The sequence below is a fragment of the Alosa pseudoharengus genome, unplaced genomic scaffold (assembly GCF_046254945.1).
Source record: "Alosa pseudoharengus isolate Yale_2024_CS ecotype anadromous, Long Island Sound unplaced genomic scaffold, YU_APseudo_1.1 YU_APseudo_1.1_scf_1, whole genome shotgun sequence".
NCBI classification, from domain to species: Eukaryota; Metazoa; Chordata; class Actinopteri; order Clupeiformes; family Clupeidae; genus Alosa; species Alosa pseudoharengus.
In genome coordinates, this window is record NW_027468564.1 from 57,757,783 (window position 1) to 57,776,960 (window position 19,178).

The window sequence follows — 19,178 nt, forward strand, 5'->3', positions numbered from 1 at the left end:
CCTGAAAATGAGCCCAGTATTGTAGGCTGACGCTATCGCTGTATGCTTCATCTTTTGAGTCTTCACGTAGCGTAGCCTGATGTGATTTTGTGATCCATGATAAAACCCGTTAGAATCAGAATATGAACACGCCCGTGTAATACATTTTATGGCAAATTAGGATTAGCCTACCTGCAAATTCATATCTTTAATACTGCGTTAAATATGTGTTGTCCGTTTGTTCGAACAATCAATTACACTTGTAGATTAAGAGACGACGTGTAGCCTATCGGCTATTCTTGAGAAGATGAGTACAGGTATATTTTTAAACGTGTAGCCCCATTTAACAAATGCCGCCCTGAATTTAACAGCTAACGTTAAGGTTTACTTCTTTTGTTTCTGTGATGCCGTCGAACACACACATGGTTCGCCTTGTCATGTCCCAGTCACAACTGCTCCCACCTTTACCACAGGAGCCTAGTATATGCCTTGGAAGTAGGCTACAGTTCATCGAGCAGTCCTCAACCAATATATTAACATACACGCAATTAGCACCTACCTCTGTTGCCATGTTGCCATCCGTGCGCGGCCGCGGCGAAGGATCTCCCGGTGCTAAAATCCCTTTAGTGGGACACGCATAGCTCGGGTGAGGGAGGGGTAGGATCGTTGGGTGGAGATGACGGCTGGCGTGGGGGTGGATAGGCAATCTGAGCGAAGGCTAGTGCAGGGTGGGATTTTATGTCAAGACTCATGACACATGACTAATGTAATTCCACATGCATATTTCCTTTTAGTCCATCACCACCTTGGTTCAGTGAAGCGACCTGTCCAAATCTGACATCTTATTATCAATGAAAGAGCACGAGCACCTGTAAGGGACAGGTCCGCTGCTTACAAGAACGGAAAAAAGCAAAAAAAACTTGTAACTGAGTACAGTATATTTATTGGTGGAATGTCACAGCATAAGATAAACCGCACTGCTATATATGATATATTTCTAAAACCTTCATAAAATAAGACAAATACAGCAAAATAACACAACAGACTCGATTGTAGGCTAGGGCCACAGAGGTACACACAGTTAAATACATTCGCATATTCATGGCTTTGTTAGCAATACATCACGTTGAAGATTCCCTCAAATCCATCTAGCAGATTGGGAACATCTCTGCTGAACAAATGGGTGGAGGAGGAGATTGTTTAGGAAAGCTGTCCAGACTATTTCAAATGTTTTCCTGTTTCAACCAATAACTTAAATCAGTGTAATTTAAAAAGAATGTGTGCCAATAACTGTGCCAATAACTGTGCCAAAAGCTGCCTAATGCACCCAGACAGGCTTGGCAGGTGAAACTGAAAAAAAGGCCATACACCTGAATCAAGAAGAAGGGTCAGCAATTTAATGCTATGATGAATGTAATTTCAAATGGCCCATCCCTTTACAGCATACCCAACAATAAACTATCCACAATGAAAGGAACACTTTAGTGATTGTGTAGTCTGTGAGGTTAGCCAGTGGAACTTCAGAACATATTTGGGAGGAGATCCTCTGGAGAAGCCGTCATAGGGTATTGGAGTACAGTACTACAAGCTGACCCTTTCATTCAAATCCTCCAGTATTTCAGACAGTATATTAGCTATACCACACAAGCAAACTTGTCCTTCTCCATTATGAGGGAAACATGGAACCATCCCCAGAGTGATATGTATCACCACCAGGGTCAGGCGTGGGCCAACTCTCAGAGCTAAAGCCAGCTGACAGATGTCATAGCAGTGCTGCTCACCATTATTTTGATGGTACGAGCTCTGCTTGAGCACAGATATGAGTGACAGAGGCTGCAGCAGAAATGGAGCCATAGTCTAATTAACAGTGTGAGCACGATACAGTACGAGATGGGAGTCTTTGCCCCCCCCTTCCCACTGGCCTCGGCAGCGTGGAGGAGGAAGTTCTCGGGGAGGTCTTCTGTGTGAGCCACGGATCCTCAGGCTCATCCAAAAGTTGGGAGGCCAAAGCCATGCTTACGCAAGGAGGTAAACGGTGGGATGAATAGGTGGTCAGAAAAGAGGTCCAGTCTTTCATTCCTTCTTGCTCAGGTACATATTACATGCAGCACAAACAAACACTGTCTCTCTCTGGGCTTCAGGTGCTGGAACAAATGGAAATTAAAAGCAAAAGAAAGGAAAGGAGTTAGTCGAAAAGGGTTAGTTAGACAAAGAGAACTGAATGATTGCAAGTCGGAAGTAGTTGTTTGTGTAGCGTTGTAACTTGGTTTCAACGCTTACCTGTGGCACCCATGCTGGATTTGAGCACCTTGTAGGAGCAACATCGTGAACAGAAGCTATTTCCACAGTTACTGCAGTTTTTCTGGAGCATGGAAAAACATTGGGCAATTTTACAACACATCACAAACTATAACGTTACAATTTAGGTCAAACAAATCACTTGTGAAAAGTAGCAAACCTTACCCGCTTTTTCAAAACCGAAAACACTGCACTGCAATATGAGCAATTACCTAGAGATGTCAGCAAAAAGTAGGTGTGAGAAAGAGAGAAAATTCACTTGTCAAAGCTATTTTCCAAATGTCCTAATCATGGGAGACAGACACAGGAGAGTGTCTCAGAATAAGAATAAGAGAGCAAAAGGCTCGGACCTGCAGGGTTGGTTGGATAACGCTTGCGAAGTTTCTCTGTCAGTTTGGACACTTTGCTGCGGATGGGCTCGTGTTTGCTCAACAGTCCATTATCTGAGAAGGTGTCGTAGTCAGTAGTGCCTATTGCCACCTCATCATCATCCTGGTTGAGAGAGAGAGAGAGAGAGAGAAAAATAAGAATACCAATCTATAATATGACCTGATCCTTTCTTTGGCAGTGAGGGGGAGCACATGGCATTAAAAGAAAGATCATCAGAAAAGACAAGTGATGGCTGAAATTAATCCATCATGAGACTCATCACAGCATCCATTCAGCTCTGTGGGCAGCCAGCCCATTGGACCACCAATGGAACACATTAGTACTTGCAACAATTCACCTACGTGTCACAACTTCAACCTTCATGTCATGTTAACACCTTGTAGTTTACCACAAACTACAAAGCATTTTTATATTAAAAAACCTAATAGAAACAGTATTGTATAACGGTTTGAATTACTGGGGACTGCTTATTTACTAGACATCTATCATGCCACTGCAACAAACATACATGCACTAACATGCCAATACACATCAATACTGTACTACTACTGCACAATTTGAACAGATCTACCTACGAATAGATGTTACTGCATGCAAACAAACAATTATTCAAATGTCATTCATGCATACTTGGGGGAATAGCAAGTATGCATGGCTATTCAAGATACAGTGCAGCATTCCCAAAATAGTATTTAGTGTACAGCTGAAGTGTACAATGTTAAAGCGTAACTATCGCCAAAATGCAACATAGGGTCTTTTTGCTAATGTCCACAGTGAATGTCCACATGTTGCATTTTGGCGCTTTAAATGTGTTGTTTTCTTTTAGAGAGTTATACTGTTCATAAACATACTATATATGAAACCTTTTGTCCGACTTTGTTTATCAAGTCTTTAAAATAACCTTCAAGGTTTAGCTCTGACTTCAGAATCTGAATCATTCACTGGTTCATACAAGCAGAAAGGGGACAGAGGATGCCCTCACTTACCACTAGAGCCAGGGGGGTCTCCTGGGTGTGCGTGAGGATAAGAGGGAATGACACACACAATGAAAGGCTGGTGTTTGTCTCATTGCTTTTCTATACTCTACCAGTTCAAATGCTAATAGCTGGCCCACCAGTAACCATGAGTAGCAAACACACAGAACCACAAACATCGACAGACACAGACACTTACTAATGTTTGCATATTAGTATGGTAACTACGGTAACTACTATTTGAGGCAACAGGGCCTAATTAAAGGCCTGCTGTAGTGAGAGAGTGACAACCACACACAGCTCAGGAGGACTGCCTGCCTGCCTGCCTGCTGAGGTCCAGCACAGTGACCGCATCCCTGCGTGGTCCTCAGTGGGCTGGCAGCGCAGACTCCTGTGCTGTGCAGAGCCAGCCACTCTGCCTCCAGCAGCTCCACATACACTACATGGCCCTGCAGTTCCCCACTAGAGCGCCCCCCACACACACGCCCCCCTGCTCTACGCACTACGTGTCAGCCTGACCCTCAAATACTTGGAAACAACAGCAGAGCATCATGGAGCTTGTGGAGGCAAAGGCAGCTGGTTCTGTAGAAAGAAGCGATGTCCCTGGTATGGTGTAGGATCACTCTAGTCCACTAAGGGGAGCTACTCACCGGCAGCAGGGACGTTTGGTGCTCCTTAAGCAGTGAGATGGTAAAGAGAGAGGACTAAATCAGACAGGAGGAAAGCCAGGTTACAGAGTAGCAGAGTCCGTCTGCCTGTCAGTTAGAAGGTGTCACTCGCTGTATGTGTACCAGAGGTGAGTGGAAAGACAGGAAAAATACAAGATATACTGAAGACAGCTGAAGTGGGGGGGGGGGGTATTGCCATACCTCAATGGCATCTTTAAACTCATCATCAGGCTCTGCCTCTTCCGCCTCCTCAATGCTGGCAGGAGAAAGATCCTAAACAGCACGTTTTGAAAGTTTGATTAGCCTTTTTATGTTTTTATCCACCTTCCAGAGAAGACTGAGGTGTTTTCTGTCTGAATATAATCATTCTTTTAGTGATGGCCATCCTAACAGCAGAGGTGATGCATCCTTAAGCAGTGGGAGTAAAGGGGCCGTTTACACCAGGAACTATAACTGTAACGCTAAAAGCTACAAAAAGCTAAAATCTACACTGAGCAACAATAAGGAAAGTCTCTCCTCATGTTGCTGAATGTGATGGCTAAAATTTGATGGCTGTCAGCTTTTTATCATTGTCAAAATCGTTCTGAAAGTGATCCCCAATGAGATCATTCTTCACGTTGTTGTCATTTTAGTTCATGTGTGAACATCTTCATTCATATTAGCTCGAATAATACTTTTTTGCCGTTATGGTTATAGTAATTTTTCTTGGTGTGAACGGCCCTTAACAGAAAAAAGTGACAGATTTCACACTCTCCCAGAAAGAAAGAAATAACTGATCCACAAAGCAGAACAAACAGTCAAGAGGTTTAGGCCAAATTTTGGAAAATCTAAATATGTTTTCTGAGTTAGTCTTAATTGATTGTTGTTGTGATAAAGAGTTTGATCTATTGCAGTTTTAATGGGACACACAAAATACGCAATAGACTATTACAGAGCTTCCCATTTCATCCTCAATAGCAGAAAAAAGATGTGTAATAGGCCTGCTCTAGTCCTGCGTCTGTGTCGAGTGCGTGTGATGAGAATCATCAATGTGGAATTCGAGGGGTGTCGTGTGCCTCCCAACAATTGTGACCGCACGTCTTCGACGCGTGCAAATGTGCCCGGAGAACATACCACCTCCCTATTACTGGGGCACAGTGGATTGACACTATGTTGTACTCACTGAGAAACAGTTTCCCTACGGGGACAATAAGGTACCTACCTACAAAAGAGAGATACCTGAAAAAATAGTTCCTCACTCCATGATTCGAAAAAGAACATTCCATGTTCCTTCACACAGAACAGTGAGAACACAACAACAGTTCTGCCCTACCTCCAGGCTGGTGGGAGTTGGGGTTTGCTCTGGTAAGGAAGTGGGCTCAGCATCTCTGACCTCAGCCTCCTTCTCTTCTGACTGGCTTTGGCCTGGGTTCAGCAGGGACTTCACATTCAGCAGGACTGCAGAGGTGCGACAATGTTCAGCGTTAAAAAAGACACAGTGGTGAGTCTATGGTGAGACTGAAGTGTCTGAAGGAGGTTTGTACCTCTGCAGAATTCCCTGTTCCACAGGAAGAGGGCGCTGTTGACCAAAGCCAGGACCCAGCCCACTGGCATGATGTACAGTAGACAGACAGTCACCAGGAGACCACCGTAGAACCTCAACACAGGGTGGGAAGGGAGAAATGCTATAGACACTGTATTTTAAACAAACAACCACATGTTTCACATTCTTCCACCAGCTGATCTGCTAATGGACCCGTGTTTAGTCATGGGTTGCCCATGGGTATTCTGCTGTGGTGTTAATTTTATATTATACAAAATTGGATACAATAAAAGTCAGATGTGCTATTCAATTTGAATTTCCATACTTGCTACCTCCTCATTTGTAGTAAGATATATGATATAGTAGAGCTGCCCTTAACTCCGCCCAAGTGAGCATTATGATTAACATGCAACATCAGAGAATGAAGTCAATGATTAATTACTTCCAAAAAACAATGACAGTTTGCTCAAATATTTGAAAGCTCAGAATGACTCATCAATATGAACTCTCCACGATGGCTGTATCCACACAATGTCATGTTAAGTACTGTTTTCATAAAAAAAATACCATTGGTCCATTAGCCATGACTCATGAGTAAGTGTCCAACACTTCCAGTAAAAACTGACCCAGCCATATCAGTGTGTGTTTCAGTGTGGTGCTCATTCTCTACTCACATGGAGGAGATTGAGTGGCTCTCCCAGTACAGCACTTTGTACACAGACTCAGCAGACACACAGGCCTGGGTCAAAAGGTCATCTAGATTCTTCAACCTTTATCAAAGAAAAACATAGCATGTATATAGGACACCGTATTGAAAGGAAAATCAATACTGCAATAATGCACACTTGCAACTTGTTGTTGTTGTCCTGTTCTGAACACACTTCTGCTGCTCTTACATAACTTGCACCACTATGCCACTTGCATACTTAGGTCAAACAAAACTACCTCAGCCATTTATTGGCCTGACTTTTGCACTATTATATTGACTGTCTATTGTATGCACAATTTCAACCAAATTTTGCTGCTCTTATTTCTTCATTGTATGTGCCTTCTTATTTTTACTTTTTATATTGTTTACTTGAATGTTATGTTTGTCTGTGGACCTAATTGGTAAAATATGTCTTGTCTCCACCGTGGGATAGTAGGAAACGCAATTTCGATCTCTTTGTATGTCTTGACATGTGAAGAAATTGACAATAAAGCAGACTTTGACTTTGACTTTGACTACTGCTACTTTGGGATTAGAACTAGTTTGCATCCGTCTGCCTCTAGTCATTCATTCCATCCTCCTACACATTGACTACCGGTACTCACAGGCCCTTGACCTCTAGCATGGCTTCCTGCTTGGTGAGGTGGACAGTCTGCAGGTCTCTGCGCTGGACAGCATGCTGCCTTTTCCTCTGTAGGTCCGTGTCACTGGTGATGCCCTGGCATCTCTCCCCAATGTAGCCCAGCGCAGCTGGGGTGGACACACCCATTAGGCAGAGAGAGAACCAGGCCACTAACAACGAGAAAACGGAAAACAATCAACACATATGTCTTCCTCCTCTAGATATGACTTGCCATTATACCACCCATAAGTAATCATGTTGTACACGCAACCTGAACTAGACACAGTGTGTCTGTAGAAAAGTCTGGCCCTCACCTTCACTGAGAGTGATGAAGAGGATGTTGAGCATGACACAGCAGAGGAAGGAGAAGAGAGGCATCTTCCATCTGCAGGAGATTCACACACACAGATTCACAAGTAGCAATGGGAGAGATTTTTTGTACCATAATGCATTTCATAATGGGTCATCCCCAGTTAGACACTTTATGTTCCAAACTGGGAACATATATCCAAAACAAAACCTCTCCTCACCCGAGTACATAACGCACCACCTCCACACCGTCTTTGATGGGCTCCAGGTAGATTGCAATCCTCTTGTAGGAGACCACCATATTGAGCAGGTCAAAGGTGACTGGCCGCGGACATCCAAGCTCAGAGGTCTCTGCAGTGGTTGCTTCTCTTGAGGAGAGCTGGGAGAGCTCACCTCTCTCCCCCTGGCCCTGCGGGGACTCCTGAAGCCCACCTGCCACGGTAGGCTGCATCCTTTCCCAGGACTGAAGGACACACTGCAAAAGAGAGGGACACGTGCAACACAGCAACATAAAGGCTTCATGTCAATCCACTTCTATGTAAGTATACTTTTGATCCCGTGAGGGCACTTCTCGACTTAATATGACAATAAAATTATTAATGTGCATTCACTGGACCTAAAATGTTCAAATCTACAACAATTACAGACAATCAGAGGTGATGAAAAAACTACTTGGCAGCACGCGACACACCAGCCATCATCACAACCGCATCTGACATCATCAGCAATTGGCGAATGCACAATATTAACATTATACGTATAACACGTTTCTAGGCTAGCTCTACTCTTACAATAAGCCAGCCAGCACGTTAGCTGAACAACATTTTGCCAATTCACGTTACCACAAAAGACTTTACTTAATCGGTCTTGGATGTGGGCTTTCAAGTGAAATAGCTGACGTCTGCTGATTGTTGTTGTGTTTTGTTATTGAAACGTCAGGCAGGCAGGCAGGCAGACAGTTGGCCACACACACACACCGATTAAAAACAACACCTCGAACGTACATTAACGCTGTGTGCATGGTGCAGATTTACTCACCAAGTGTTATTACTGTAAAGCAGCCTTCTTGTAACACAAATTACACTTGCCCGTCTGATTTTCCGCTATAGCGATATATCTTCCTGCTAAAGTCCGTCTTCCTCAATTGAGATTCCTTCCGGGTATGTTTCAGGCCAACGTGTATATCTCAGAGCGTGTGATGAGAACAGGACAGCAACAGATTGCCGAAAGAGACGATTCAAGCAGGCTGTTTCTGCCAGATAGCAGAGAATGTCTAATAACGGGCTCTGCAGATAGCCTCCTGCTGGACAAATGCAGCATCAGAGAATGTCTAATAAGGGGAGAACTGCCACTCTCGGAAAACTTCCGGTTTCTGAACTGGTTGCAGTTCCTTCTGTGGTTCCACATGAGGGCGCTCGTCCACGAGTGCAGAATGCATGGAGGTCTATGGAGCTATACCCCTCAAAATCCACTTTTCTCGGGATATAATTTTTTTTCAAGTAATTTGAACATTGTATTCGAAAGGGGAGGCAAAGAAAATACACTTGGTGGAGTATTATATTTTTTAAAGTCACTTAATTGTTCTAAAAAGCCTTTCAAACGTGTCAATGACGTCACTCATTAGCACAATGCTAGCGTGTTATGGGCAACAACGACCCAAACTGTAAGAAATCAAAAGGACTTAAGTACTCGTTCATTCAACTTTTGACCTATAACCCATGTTGAAGTTATACAAACTACAATCAAATCTGAGATTTGTCAACGACAATCAGGTGAAAGAGACAAATTTAGCCGTCTAGCTCCATTGACTCCCATTCATTCTGCACTCATGGCGATCGCCCCCAGTGGAAATATGGTGGAACTGCAACCAAAATTCGGTACAATGGGACTTAATACGGAGTGGCAAGGCTCTCCGTAGACGGGCTCTGGCAGCATTCTTCTTCTTCTTCTTCTTCTTCTTGTTTTTATGGCGGTTGGCAAACAACGTCTGGTTGCATTACCGCCACCTTCTGAAATGGAGTGTGGGTCTGAATAAATTATTTCCCTATACTTAAACTATCTTTATTAAACCTGTTCTTCTAAAAAAGGAAAAGAAAAACCCAAAACAAAAATCACCAGAATTCCTTAGCAAAATATCCCTTACTTTCAAAGGTATCTCTTCATCTTCTAGCTGCTGGATTAACTGTTGTCTCTCATTACTATATCTAGTACATTCTCAGCATGTTCTATGGTATCCTGTGTGTTACATACACTACACCTCCCATCAGCATGTTTTTTCATTAAAAATAATGTACTGTTTAAGCCTGTGTGCCCAAATCTCATTCTTGAAATGATGTTCTCCTCCTGTGTATTTCTGCAAGTAGGCTACTTCTACTCACCCCCACTCTTTTTTGGATATTATAGTCTCCTACCAGTCTGACCATTATCCCACAATACTTGCCACTTCTCCTTTATCTTTCTTTTAATGATTGATTTCACCTCAGCTTTACTATACTTAATGCTCAAACTTATATACTCCATTTCTGTTGCCTTTTTTGCATACTTATCAGCCAACTCATTCCCTGTTACTCCTTTATGGGCAGGAACCCATACAAGTCCAACATTGACTCCAGCTTTAATTAATGTACTAGCCATTTGGACAATTTCTATAACAATGTCTTGTCTAGATTGTGAATTTATGTTCTGAATACTCATCAGAGCTGACGCTGAGTCTGAAGCAATTACTAAACTTCTTGGCCTGTTACTCTCAGCCCAAGAGAGCGCCATTAAAATAGCAATTAGTTCTGCTGTATAGACTGCTAAATTATCATTAATTATTTTTTGTGTTGCTACTTTTAATTTTGGAATAACAAAAGCCACCCCCACTCTCCCATCCCTTTTGGACCCATCTGTGTACATTATAATCCTATCCCATATCTTTCACTTAAATACCCCTGCACCATATTACTATCTATATCCCCATTCTTACTTTCTTCCAAAAGACTGAGATCAACTGAAAGATCTTCAAGAGTCCATAAAGGAACACTACTGTAGGACTTATATCCAACAAGGCTATTTCCATCTCATTTATTTTCTGTTTAATAGTCCACCCAAAACTACTTTTTGTACCATTCTGTCTCTCTTGACACTCTACCAATGTAGATTGACTAAAATGGTCTTCCCTATGACCTTTAAGGTTTGCCCAAAAAACCAGGCTAAGCTGGTCCCTTCTGAGATCTAAAGGCAACTCCCCCATCTCTACTTGGACTGGAGTTGTCTTCATGGCTCCACAACATAGTCTTAAACCTCGACTCTGCACTCTGTCTAGTTTATTTAAAGCCGTCTTAGCAGCAGACCCATATACAACACACCCATAATCAAAAACTGATCTAATCAGTCCAATATATATTGTATGCATAGCACTCCTAGTTGCACCCCATTCCACCCCATGCAAACACCTCATTACATTCAATACCTTTTTACACTTTTTTACCATCTTCTGAATATGAACTGCCCATGTTAATCTTTTGTCAAACCATATACCTAGATATTTAAAGCTCTCTACTCTTTCCAATTCCTTACCTGATATTTGAATCTGTAACTCCTGACTTATTTTCTTCCTTGTGAAGAAAATGACCTTAGTTTTTTCCACAGATATCCTGAATCCCCATTCAATTGTCCATGTGTGTACTGTATCCACTGCTTGTTGTATCTTATTTACAATGTGATTGACATTTCTTCCCCTTTTCCCTTTTCCAAATGAGAAATATCTCATTTATCATTACTGATAAAAGTAATGGGCTAATAATACTCCCTTGAGGAGTACCCCTTCTACCCATATTTTATTAAAAAGAGCCAATATTACTTCCTTACCTTTATCAGTTAGATTTTCTATCATTGCATAGCAAACCTTGTCATTCCCTGGTGTAGATTTACCCACCTTCTTCAAAGCACAATTCAGTTCCTTCATTAAATAGAACCTCCATCACACCACCTTCGGTCCGTGTAACGCTTTGCAGTGCTTTGTTCTATTTGCTCCATCCATCTGATCCAAATAAAAAATGTGTTCAATAATCCAATTCTCAATTTTTTTTAACTGGTCAGCAAATAGATAATTGCTGCTATTTTCTAAATGTGTCATTAGTCACGCAAGATAAAGAAAAAGACAGAAACTGGATTGGAAACAAAAGTAAAATTCAGTTAATATTGGATTTTTGCCCTTTTTACCGTTTTTGTTGGGGTGAACCACAAGCGTAGGGGGTTGCCCTGATACATATTGGCGCGCGGTGTTGGTGATCACATTTTATCAGCGGATGTAGAGATGGAGGCCTATCAAACACAGTTCAGCTTGCATCAAGGTGCCAAGCGATTGATAATGTCAGTTCGAGATCAAAACTTCAGATGCAGAGGGAGACATTGCTGCATTCTGATACCTATGAGTACGTGTGTAGAATGTTCATGTTCTGGGAGCTCTTTGGAGACCTACATGATCCAATGGACTTGAGCCGTAGCCTATAGCAATGTAGGCTATTTGCTGTTGAAATTAATAAATAGATAAACTGATAAATTAGGCATATACTCACTGTTGTGTCTTCGTTTAGCCTAATGAAACATAGTCTAGCGTAAAGTGTTAAATAAGCAAAAATGTCCCGTGTCAAACAGTGCTTGGGGTAGCCTCTGTAGCCTAGACTGACGTCGATGGCAAAGAATTCTGCTTTGGGGAATTATTTGCTATGGTATGGCATGGCCATGGTATTCAAATATACTGTAGATATGTTCAACATAGGCTGAAAGTTATGTTTAACGTGCCATCTCCCAAAAATCGGCGAAGTTTTAGTTATTAATCACTAAAGTAATGAGTCAAAATCACGCACAACTTAGGCGGCGCTCTTCCACCATCTAGCCTGGCCCAGCTAGATGGTGTTCTCCCCCAGGTGCTCGTGGTTCAGTCCAACCAAAAGCTCAAAAAAGGAAAATTAGAAAATTGACGCATCATTTCAATTTTTAACTTCTGAACAGAAAACCGTAACTGTGCTTAATTGAAAATCAAAATATGCAACAATAACCCATTTACTGTGCCGTCCTAAAGAATGGATAACGGATTTTTAAGCCTATTTTTATATTTTTTCATGTGAATTCTGCAAATAGAACATAGCACTGCAAAGCGTTACACGGACCACCTTCCTCATTATCATTACAAATGCAGCATTGATCGTGTTGTTAAAATGTAACAAGAGTTATAGAGCTAAAGAGATAAAACATAGCTTTTCATGTCATGTTCAGTGGTGGACATTACTTGAGTAGGCCTACATTTACTCAATTACTGTACACTGTAAAACCGAACAGTACAAGTAAAACAATGTTTTTGATTTGTAAACACTCAAAAATGAAAAAAAGTTAATAGTACTCTAATCGTCTGTGTTACTTGAACAAATTTGAACTTTTAAGTTGACAGCACTCATCCGCTTTAAGTAATTTGAAAAAATAGAAAGCGTGGGAAACTTCGCAAATTGTAGCAAATTTGTAGGCGGATCTTCTGCCATACGTGGACCTTGTGTACAGCACCAACGCCGAGTAACAAGCGACGCCGGTAACGGTCGACCACCAGATGACAAGAGACGAGAACAAGAGCAGTGAAAATAGACAACGAGAGAGGAGACGACGAGAAGAGAGAAAAACCGCAATTAAACGTAAGTGGAAAAGTGAGGTGCATGTTGACCCTAAAGCACGCCCTTTATCATATTGTTTAAAAACCCGAATGTTTGAAAATATTGTCTTAGGCTACGTGATGTAACTTTATCCGGTTAGAACTAGCTAGCACTAGCAGCTAAGAATTTGGCTGCTGTATGCCAGCACTTGCTGGATCAGCCAGCGATCTAACTCAATTTGCCAATGTGAGTACTAAAAATATGAACTAATTAACCCCCGTTAGCACTATTTAACACAATAGCTTGGAAGTGCAAGCTTTGTGGTGCACTGCTTGATAACAGGGCACAGGTCCTGCAACATTATCGTTTACAGCATGTTAGCAATGTTTCCTCCATTAACGTTAGTCCACTGTCATGTTACTGACTGTCTGCACATTTAAGTCAGTAGCCTAAATTCATTTGACACGGTCACACACAGTTCATGCTCAGTCAGAATGTGTATTATTCGCATGTCAGCTGTGTAGTTGAAAACAACCATTTAATGTGCAAACTGTTCTCGGCCATTTAAGGATGCATTTAAAGTGGCATTTAAAGCGACATCATGAGATGGTGGATTGTCCTAATAGAGATTGTCAGTATGTTCAAATGTGTATTCGTCCTTCAATTCACAGATTCAGAAGTTGATGCAAACAACATTGGCATTGAGAAGGAAGGAGATCATATCAGACGTCCTTCCCCGCAGACATAGCCTATTGGTTCGGTGGTGGCCTGCAATCATGTTGGAATCCCAGGTAAGCATTTCTTTTGTACAAATACTTGGAATAGATTCATTTCATGTGTGGTTCTGACCAAATGTGTTTTAAATCTTTACACTTACCCCCCTATTTTAAGTTTTTGCTCGAAATTGCACACCGCCTACTAACAATGGCCCTGTTTCCACATACTAAGAGTGCTTGACCCCCTTTGAAAGCAGAGGTCTTGTAGATTACAACTCCTCCATGGACTTAAGATAAAAAGAATGCTTTGGTTTCAGAAGCTGTACTATCAAAGAAAGGTAATCCTATTGAATTGCATTTTGTAGTTATTAACTGGCTTGACTCCATGTTTTCTCATGCAGGGATCCTCAGATGTAAATATCCGACGTGCTGTGGCGCTCCGTGGCCTTCCTTTCTACCTCCATGAGGATGATGCCACTTTTCTAAAGACATGGGATGTAAGTAAGTATGTTTTCTATTGACTTGACAGTTAAAGCGTAACTGTGGCATTAAGCGACCCATGGCCTGTTGTTTCGAGGTCAACGCATGCTAGGGGTGTAACGGTTCATGTATTCGTATTGAACCGAAACGGTACGGGCGTCACGGTTCGGTGCATGAATTTACACGGAGAATACACGGTATAAAAATACATAAAACTCGTGTGCGGATTAATTAATGTCATGCGCAATTACTGTTAAGTAGCGAGAGTTACGGGAGTTCTTTAGCGACACCTAACGCTAATCTGTAGCCTTGCCTTAGCTCTGAAGCTCTGATTGGCGCCTATGCTTTTTTTGTCAGGTCGTCGGTCGAGTCCGTCAGTCATTAGCAGCACTAAGGTTAGACCCACAAGAGTTAGAGGATCCGCTGGTCTATTTAAGATCGCAAGTTTGAGAACTTCAGTTACAGTAACGTTAGTACAGGCGAAAGAGTGGTGGATAAGATGAAACTGTGTGTCGGCGTTGTTCAGCAGTTGTTGGGTATGTGAGTGGAAAAAATGCTACACATATTCGAAGCCATCACCCAGATGATGTAGGCTACCAATCACTGAAACGAGGGGAAAAAACTTCCCCTGCGCTTCAGCAGCCTTTGGATACACATACAAATAGGGCCAAAACCTATGGCTTAAATTAAATGATTTCGTAATGACAGAAAGCTATGTAAATCGCGTGGTAATTACCTTTATGTTGGGGTAACTTGTAACTTCTCACATGAGGTAGTGTTAAGTGCATAGACAGTAAAATAAAGTGACAACGCTAACCAGGCTAATAAACAAACCATGCTAAGGTGAGTTAACGTCAAAGGGCAAAGTCACGTGACTTCTAGTTGTAGGCCTAGTCTGTTTATGAAATGAAAGGAGCAATTTCGTTTTTTAAAAAAAGGCAAAATAGTGTGATATTTCCACAGTTAGTAGGCTAGATTATTACTTTACACACAATAAAAATAATAGTGAGGCAAATTGTAGACCCTTCCATATACAACTAAACACAGATGTTGAAGGTCTTGCTTAAGTGGATTTTTAAAAATCATTTTTCTATGTAATTTGCACTTTCAGAAATAAGAGATGCTCTAGGCCTATTTTCAGTTTTAGAGCTGATTGTCTTATTTTGTTTACAAGTTACAGATGGAGTCTGGGTACTTATTGTACTGTTTACCCTACATCTTACACACTTCAGGCTGTTGCAGATAGCTCAGGGAAGAGACTGTATGACACTAGGTGGTACAGCCTGAGACATGCACAAAAAAAATGCTTTCTGCATTTTTGTTTTGCTTTTCCCTCCATTGTACCGAACTCGTACCGAACCGTGATGTCCGAACCGAGGTATGAACCGAACCGTGACTTCTGTGTACCGTTACACCCCTAACGCATGCTATTAGAATGAAAAACAATGAGAAAATTGAGTACAACATAAAGCAAATACTGGTCCAGCAGCTTAAATGGGTGGTTCAGGATTTTGGACATAGGACCTAATTTCCAAGTTAGCAAGTGTATTATTTATCAGTGGAGACCGTTTTTAACACGTTTCACCCAGTCCTCGTCTATTCAGGCGTTATATTTATTTGCCTCGGTGTACTATGGAGTGGGTAAGACTGTTTTTAGTGGCAGGCTTACACATACTGTTGACTCGCGCCAGCCTAGCACCTGCGAACTCTGCAACTAGAAGGACTGGATGAAACGTGTTGAAAACGGTCTCCAACTTGTGTTTTTATCTTGGATCTTGGCACAAGGGATTATAACACCTAATCTTGTGTATTAATGTAATATCACACTTGGTAACTTGGAAATGAGGTCCTATGTCCAAAATCCTGAACCACCCCTTTAAACTAACCTAACAAGGCATTTGAACTGAACTGAAACTAAAGCCAAATTCCCTGGTAGGTTATCAATAGCTGCTGGGCCACTACTCAGTCTATGATGACATGTAGGCAACTTCTTATTATTATTATTCCGCTTACCACTTTTTCTAGACGCAATTTCTCTTGAACAGTTTAACTTAGATACTTCATTCAAACTTTGTAACGTAGGTCTTCAAACAGATCGGGTTGCTATATCTTTTCAACTTTGAAACTTTTATACTTTTTAAACTATTAAAGAAAAACTTTTTAAAAATCCCCATAGACTTAACATTGCCGATTATGACATCATAATACGGCCATTAAGCAATTAGAATCCTATGGCAGGTGTTCAGGCCACCTGCAGCCTCAGGCTTTAAGCATACAATCTGGGTCAATTAAGACTACACATCCTATTCAACTGTTTCCTCTGCCCAAAACTGTTTCAAAATAAAAGTCCTCACTACAATAATCCACTGTTAAACAATGTAACCCATTAAACTACTGAACTTTTTACATTCAACTTTTAAACGGTCTACTTTTAAACTATCATTAAACTATCTATCTATTAAACTAGCTGTCTATCAACAACTTTTAAACTATCTACATTCAACTTTTAACTTGTCATCAACTATGTCAACACTTTTCATCAACTCCTACCCACTGTAGCTAGTTAGCATGGTTAACAAAGCTAGCATGTTAGCATTGCTAACATTGTTAGCATTTTTAACAAAACTGCTAAAAATTATTAGCTAGGTTAGCTAAGTCAAATGGTTAGCATAGTTAGCATGCTAGCATGTTAGCATGTTAGTTAGCATTTTTTGCAAAACTGCTAAAAATGATTAGCTAGGTTAGCTAAGTAACATGGTTAACACAATTAGCATGTTAACATGTTAGTTAGCATAGTTAGCATAACTGCTAAAAATGATTAGCTAAGTTAGCTAAGTAACATGGTTAACATAGTTAGCATGCTAACATTGCTAACATAGTTAACATGTTTAGCAAAACTGCTAGAAAATGTTAAGTTAGCTAAGTAGCATGGTTAGCATGTTAGCATTGCTAGCACTGCTAAAAAAACGTTAGCTAAGTAGCATGGTTAGCAGGTTAGCATTGCTAGCACTACTATAAAACATTAGCTAAGTAGCATGGTTAGCATAGTTAAAAATCTTAGCATAACTGCTAGCAAACATTAGAGCCATTCCAACTTTCCGTTATCGTCAAATATCTACCTATACACAGCCATTAAACTATTTGAATATCAACATTCATTCAACTTCCAGTCTGTCAACAACTTTTAAACTATTTACCTTCAACTTTTAAACGGTCTACTTTTAAACTATCATTAAACTATCTATTAAACTAGCTGTCTATCAACAACTTTTAAACTATCTACATTCAGCTTTTAAACAGTCTACTTTTAAACTATTAACTTTTATTAAGCTATGCAACCACCATGTCTATCCTAGCATCACCGTAGTAACCATCTCTGTATTATCTGTTTTAACTATACATGATATTTTACATCACAACTTTAGCATTTTCATACACTGGTAATTCCTTGGAATTGCATTTCTAGTTTACTTTTTACTCCACTACATTTTGTGACAGCTGAAGTAGGCTACAGCTCAAGTTCCTTTTGGGAAAAAAGACTGTCCAAATACATGTGTAGGCTACTTACATGTATATTTTCTATTACTGTAAGCGAGCTAGGTTTTAAATAATGGTGTTGCCTAACCTCTGTTATTGTCATATCCACTATTTACTGTAGCCTACCTTGTTGACCCCTTTTTTTACAATATTGATGTTGCCTAGCCTCTTGACGCCATCGAGCAAATGATAGACAATGATATCTGACACTATCAAACACAAAAGGGAACATCTTGATTTGGTCCGAAAGTGTAAAAACAAAAAAATGTGGTTACTTTGAAGTATCTAAGATATCACATTAGTTTGTCTTTAGTTTCTTTCTACATACAACAATTATTAGCTGATTTTGTCCTTGAATGGAGGAGAAAGGCTCAATGAATGCCTATGTCTGTGCCGAATAATTTCAACAATAGTAAATGCAACTGTATACATTTCAGGACTTTTACTTTCGATACTTAAGTACATTTGAAGGCAAGTACTTTTGTACTTCCACTCAAGTGGAAATGTAAAAGGAGGACAAAGGAGGACAACAGCCCACCCCCCCCCCCCCCACCCCCCCGTCACCACACACACATAAGAAAATATTTTTTTATAGCCTATAATTTAGTATGAAAAGTATTTCTTTTAAAACATGAATTGCTTAATGATCTTCTGCCTGCTCCGCTATGGCTAGTGCTGTAGCCTACCTACGGCTGGGCCCTCTCACAGTTTTTAAATGGTCAGTAGTGGGAACTACTGTTGCCCTTATGATTTCCTTTTAAAAGTTTCTTATAAAAAGGAGATATCAATTATCAACAATGACAAGCCAGCTCGAACCTGTGGCTCTCTCTCCCTCTCGTGAGTGCAGACGCGTTCCCAATTAAATGGATCGCATAATGTTCACGTTAGATCTGCTGCAAAGGAGATAACTAAGAGTTAACTTCGTTTAACATGATGTTATCTCTATTCAACATGATATTTTGACATTGACATTGTAAACGTACTCTAAGGGGGGTGAAAAGCAGTTTGCAGTAAAGCTAACCAACGTCGCCTCTATCGCAGGAAAAAAATAGCGAGCAGCCTGATAACCAAATGAAATGCTCGGCGGGCCGGATGAAAGTGCTTGGCGGGCCGCGGGCCGCAGTTTGCCCACCCCTGGTCTATGCTGTAGCCTGCAGCTGACCATGGTCCTGAAATGTGAAGCAGGTAGACCTAAATCCTTACATCACCACTTGAATTTCCCCTGGGGATCAATAAAGTATCTATCTATCTATCTCTATCTAACAAGTGAGAGGGCAGTCCCAACCAACAAATAGCTCAGAGTTTCTTGTCTAAATTAAGCCGTGCAAGTTTTAACAAATCAGACTA

The 19,178-nt window shown here is 41.0% G+C and overlaps 1 protein-coding gene and 1 long non-coding RNA gene across 4 annotated transcripts; one reads left to right on the top strand and one right to left on the bottom strand.

Moving 5' to 3' along the window:
* Positions 1-906: 906 nt before the first annotated feature.
* Positions 907-8,665, bottom strand: zfyve27 (zinc finger, FYVE domain containing 27). Of its 3 annotated transcripts, XM_076295268.1 has the most exons (13): positions 8,510-8,665; positions 7,693-7,946; positions 7,477-7,547; positions 7,146-7,332; positions 6,506-6,601; positions 5,833-5,945; positions 5,622-5,746; positions 4,511-4,582; positions 4,292-4,345; positions 2,628-2,769; positions 2,443-2,489; positions 2,260-2,341; positions 907-2,123 (listed from the first exon to the last, which is right to left on the bottom strand). In XM_076295268.1, the coding sequence occupies exons 2-13, from the start codon at positions 7,920-7,922 to the stop codon at positions 2,053-2,055; spliced, it is 1,290 nt and encodes a 429-aa protein (XP_076151383.1). In that variant the 5' UTR covers positions 7,923-7,946; positions 8,510-8,665; the 3' UTR covers positions 907-2,052. The 3 variants fall into 3 exon arrangements, with proteins under 3 accessions (XP_076151383.1, XP_076151391.1, XP_076151400.1); XM_076295276.1 differs by lacking the exon at positions 4,292-4,345 and having other exon boundaries at positions 8,510-8,659; XM_076295285.1 differs by lacking the exons at positions 4,292-4,345; positions 4,511-4,582 and having other exon boundaries at positions 8,510-8,657.
* A 4,365-nt stretch (positions 8,666-13,030) lies between these two features.
* Positions 13,031-14,330, top strand: LOC143116440 (uncharacterized). Its single transcript, XR_012985782.1, has 3 exons — positions 13,031-13,140; positions 13,770-13,889; positions 14,216-14,330. It is a non-coding gene; the product is annotated as an uncharacterized LOC143116440 (long non-coding RNA).
* Positions 14,331-19,178: the final 4,848 nt, after the last annotated feature.

What these genes read in the sequence shown, in the direction of transcription:
- zfyve27 (XM_076295268.1), bottom strand. Translation starts at nt 7,922, where the DNA reads ATGCAGCCTACCGTGGCAGGTGGGCTTCAGGAGTCCCCGCAGGGCCAG. An exon ending in ACCAAACGTCCCTGCTGCCG is followed by an intron (nt 2,770 to 4,291) that starts GTGAGTAGCTCC and finishes TCTCTCAACCAG; the next exon opens with GATGATGATGAGGTGGCAAT. An exon ending in TTTCGGTTTTGAAAAAGCGG is followed by an intron (nt 2,342 to 2,442) that starts GTAAGGTTTGCT and finishes TCCATGCTCCAG; the next exon opens with AAAAACTGCAGTAACTGTGG.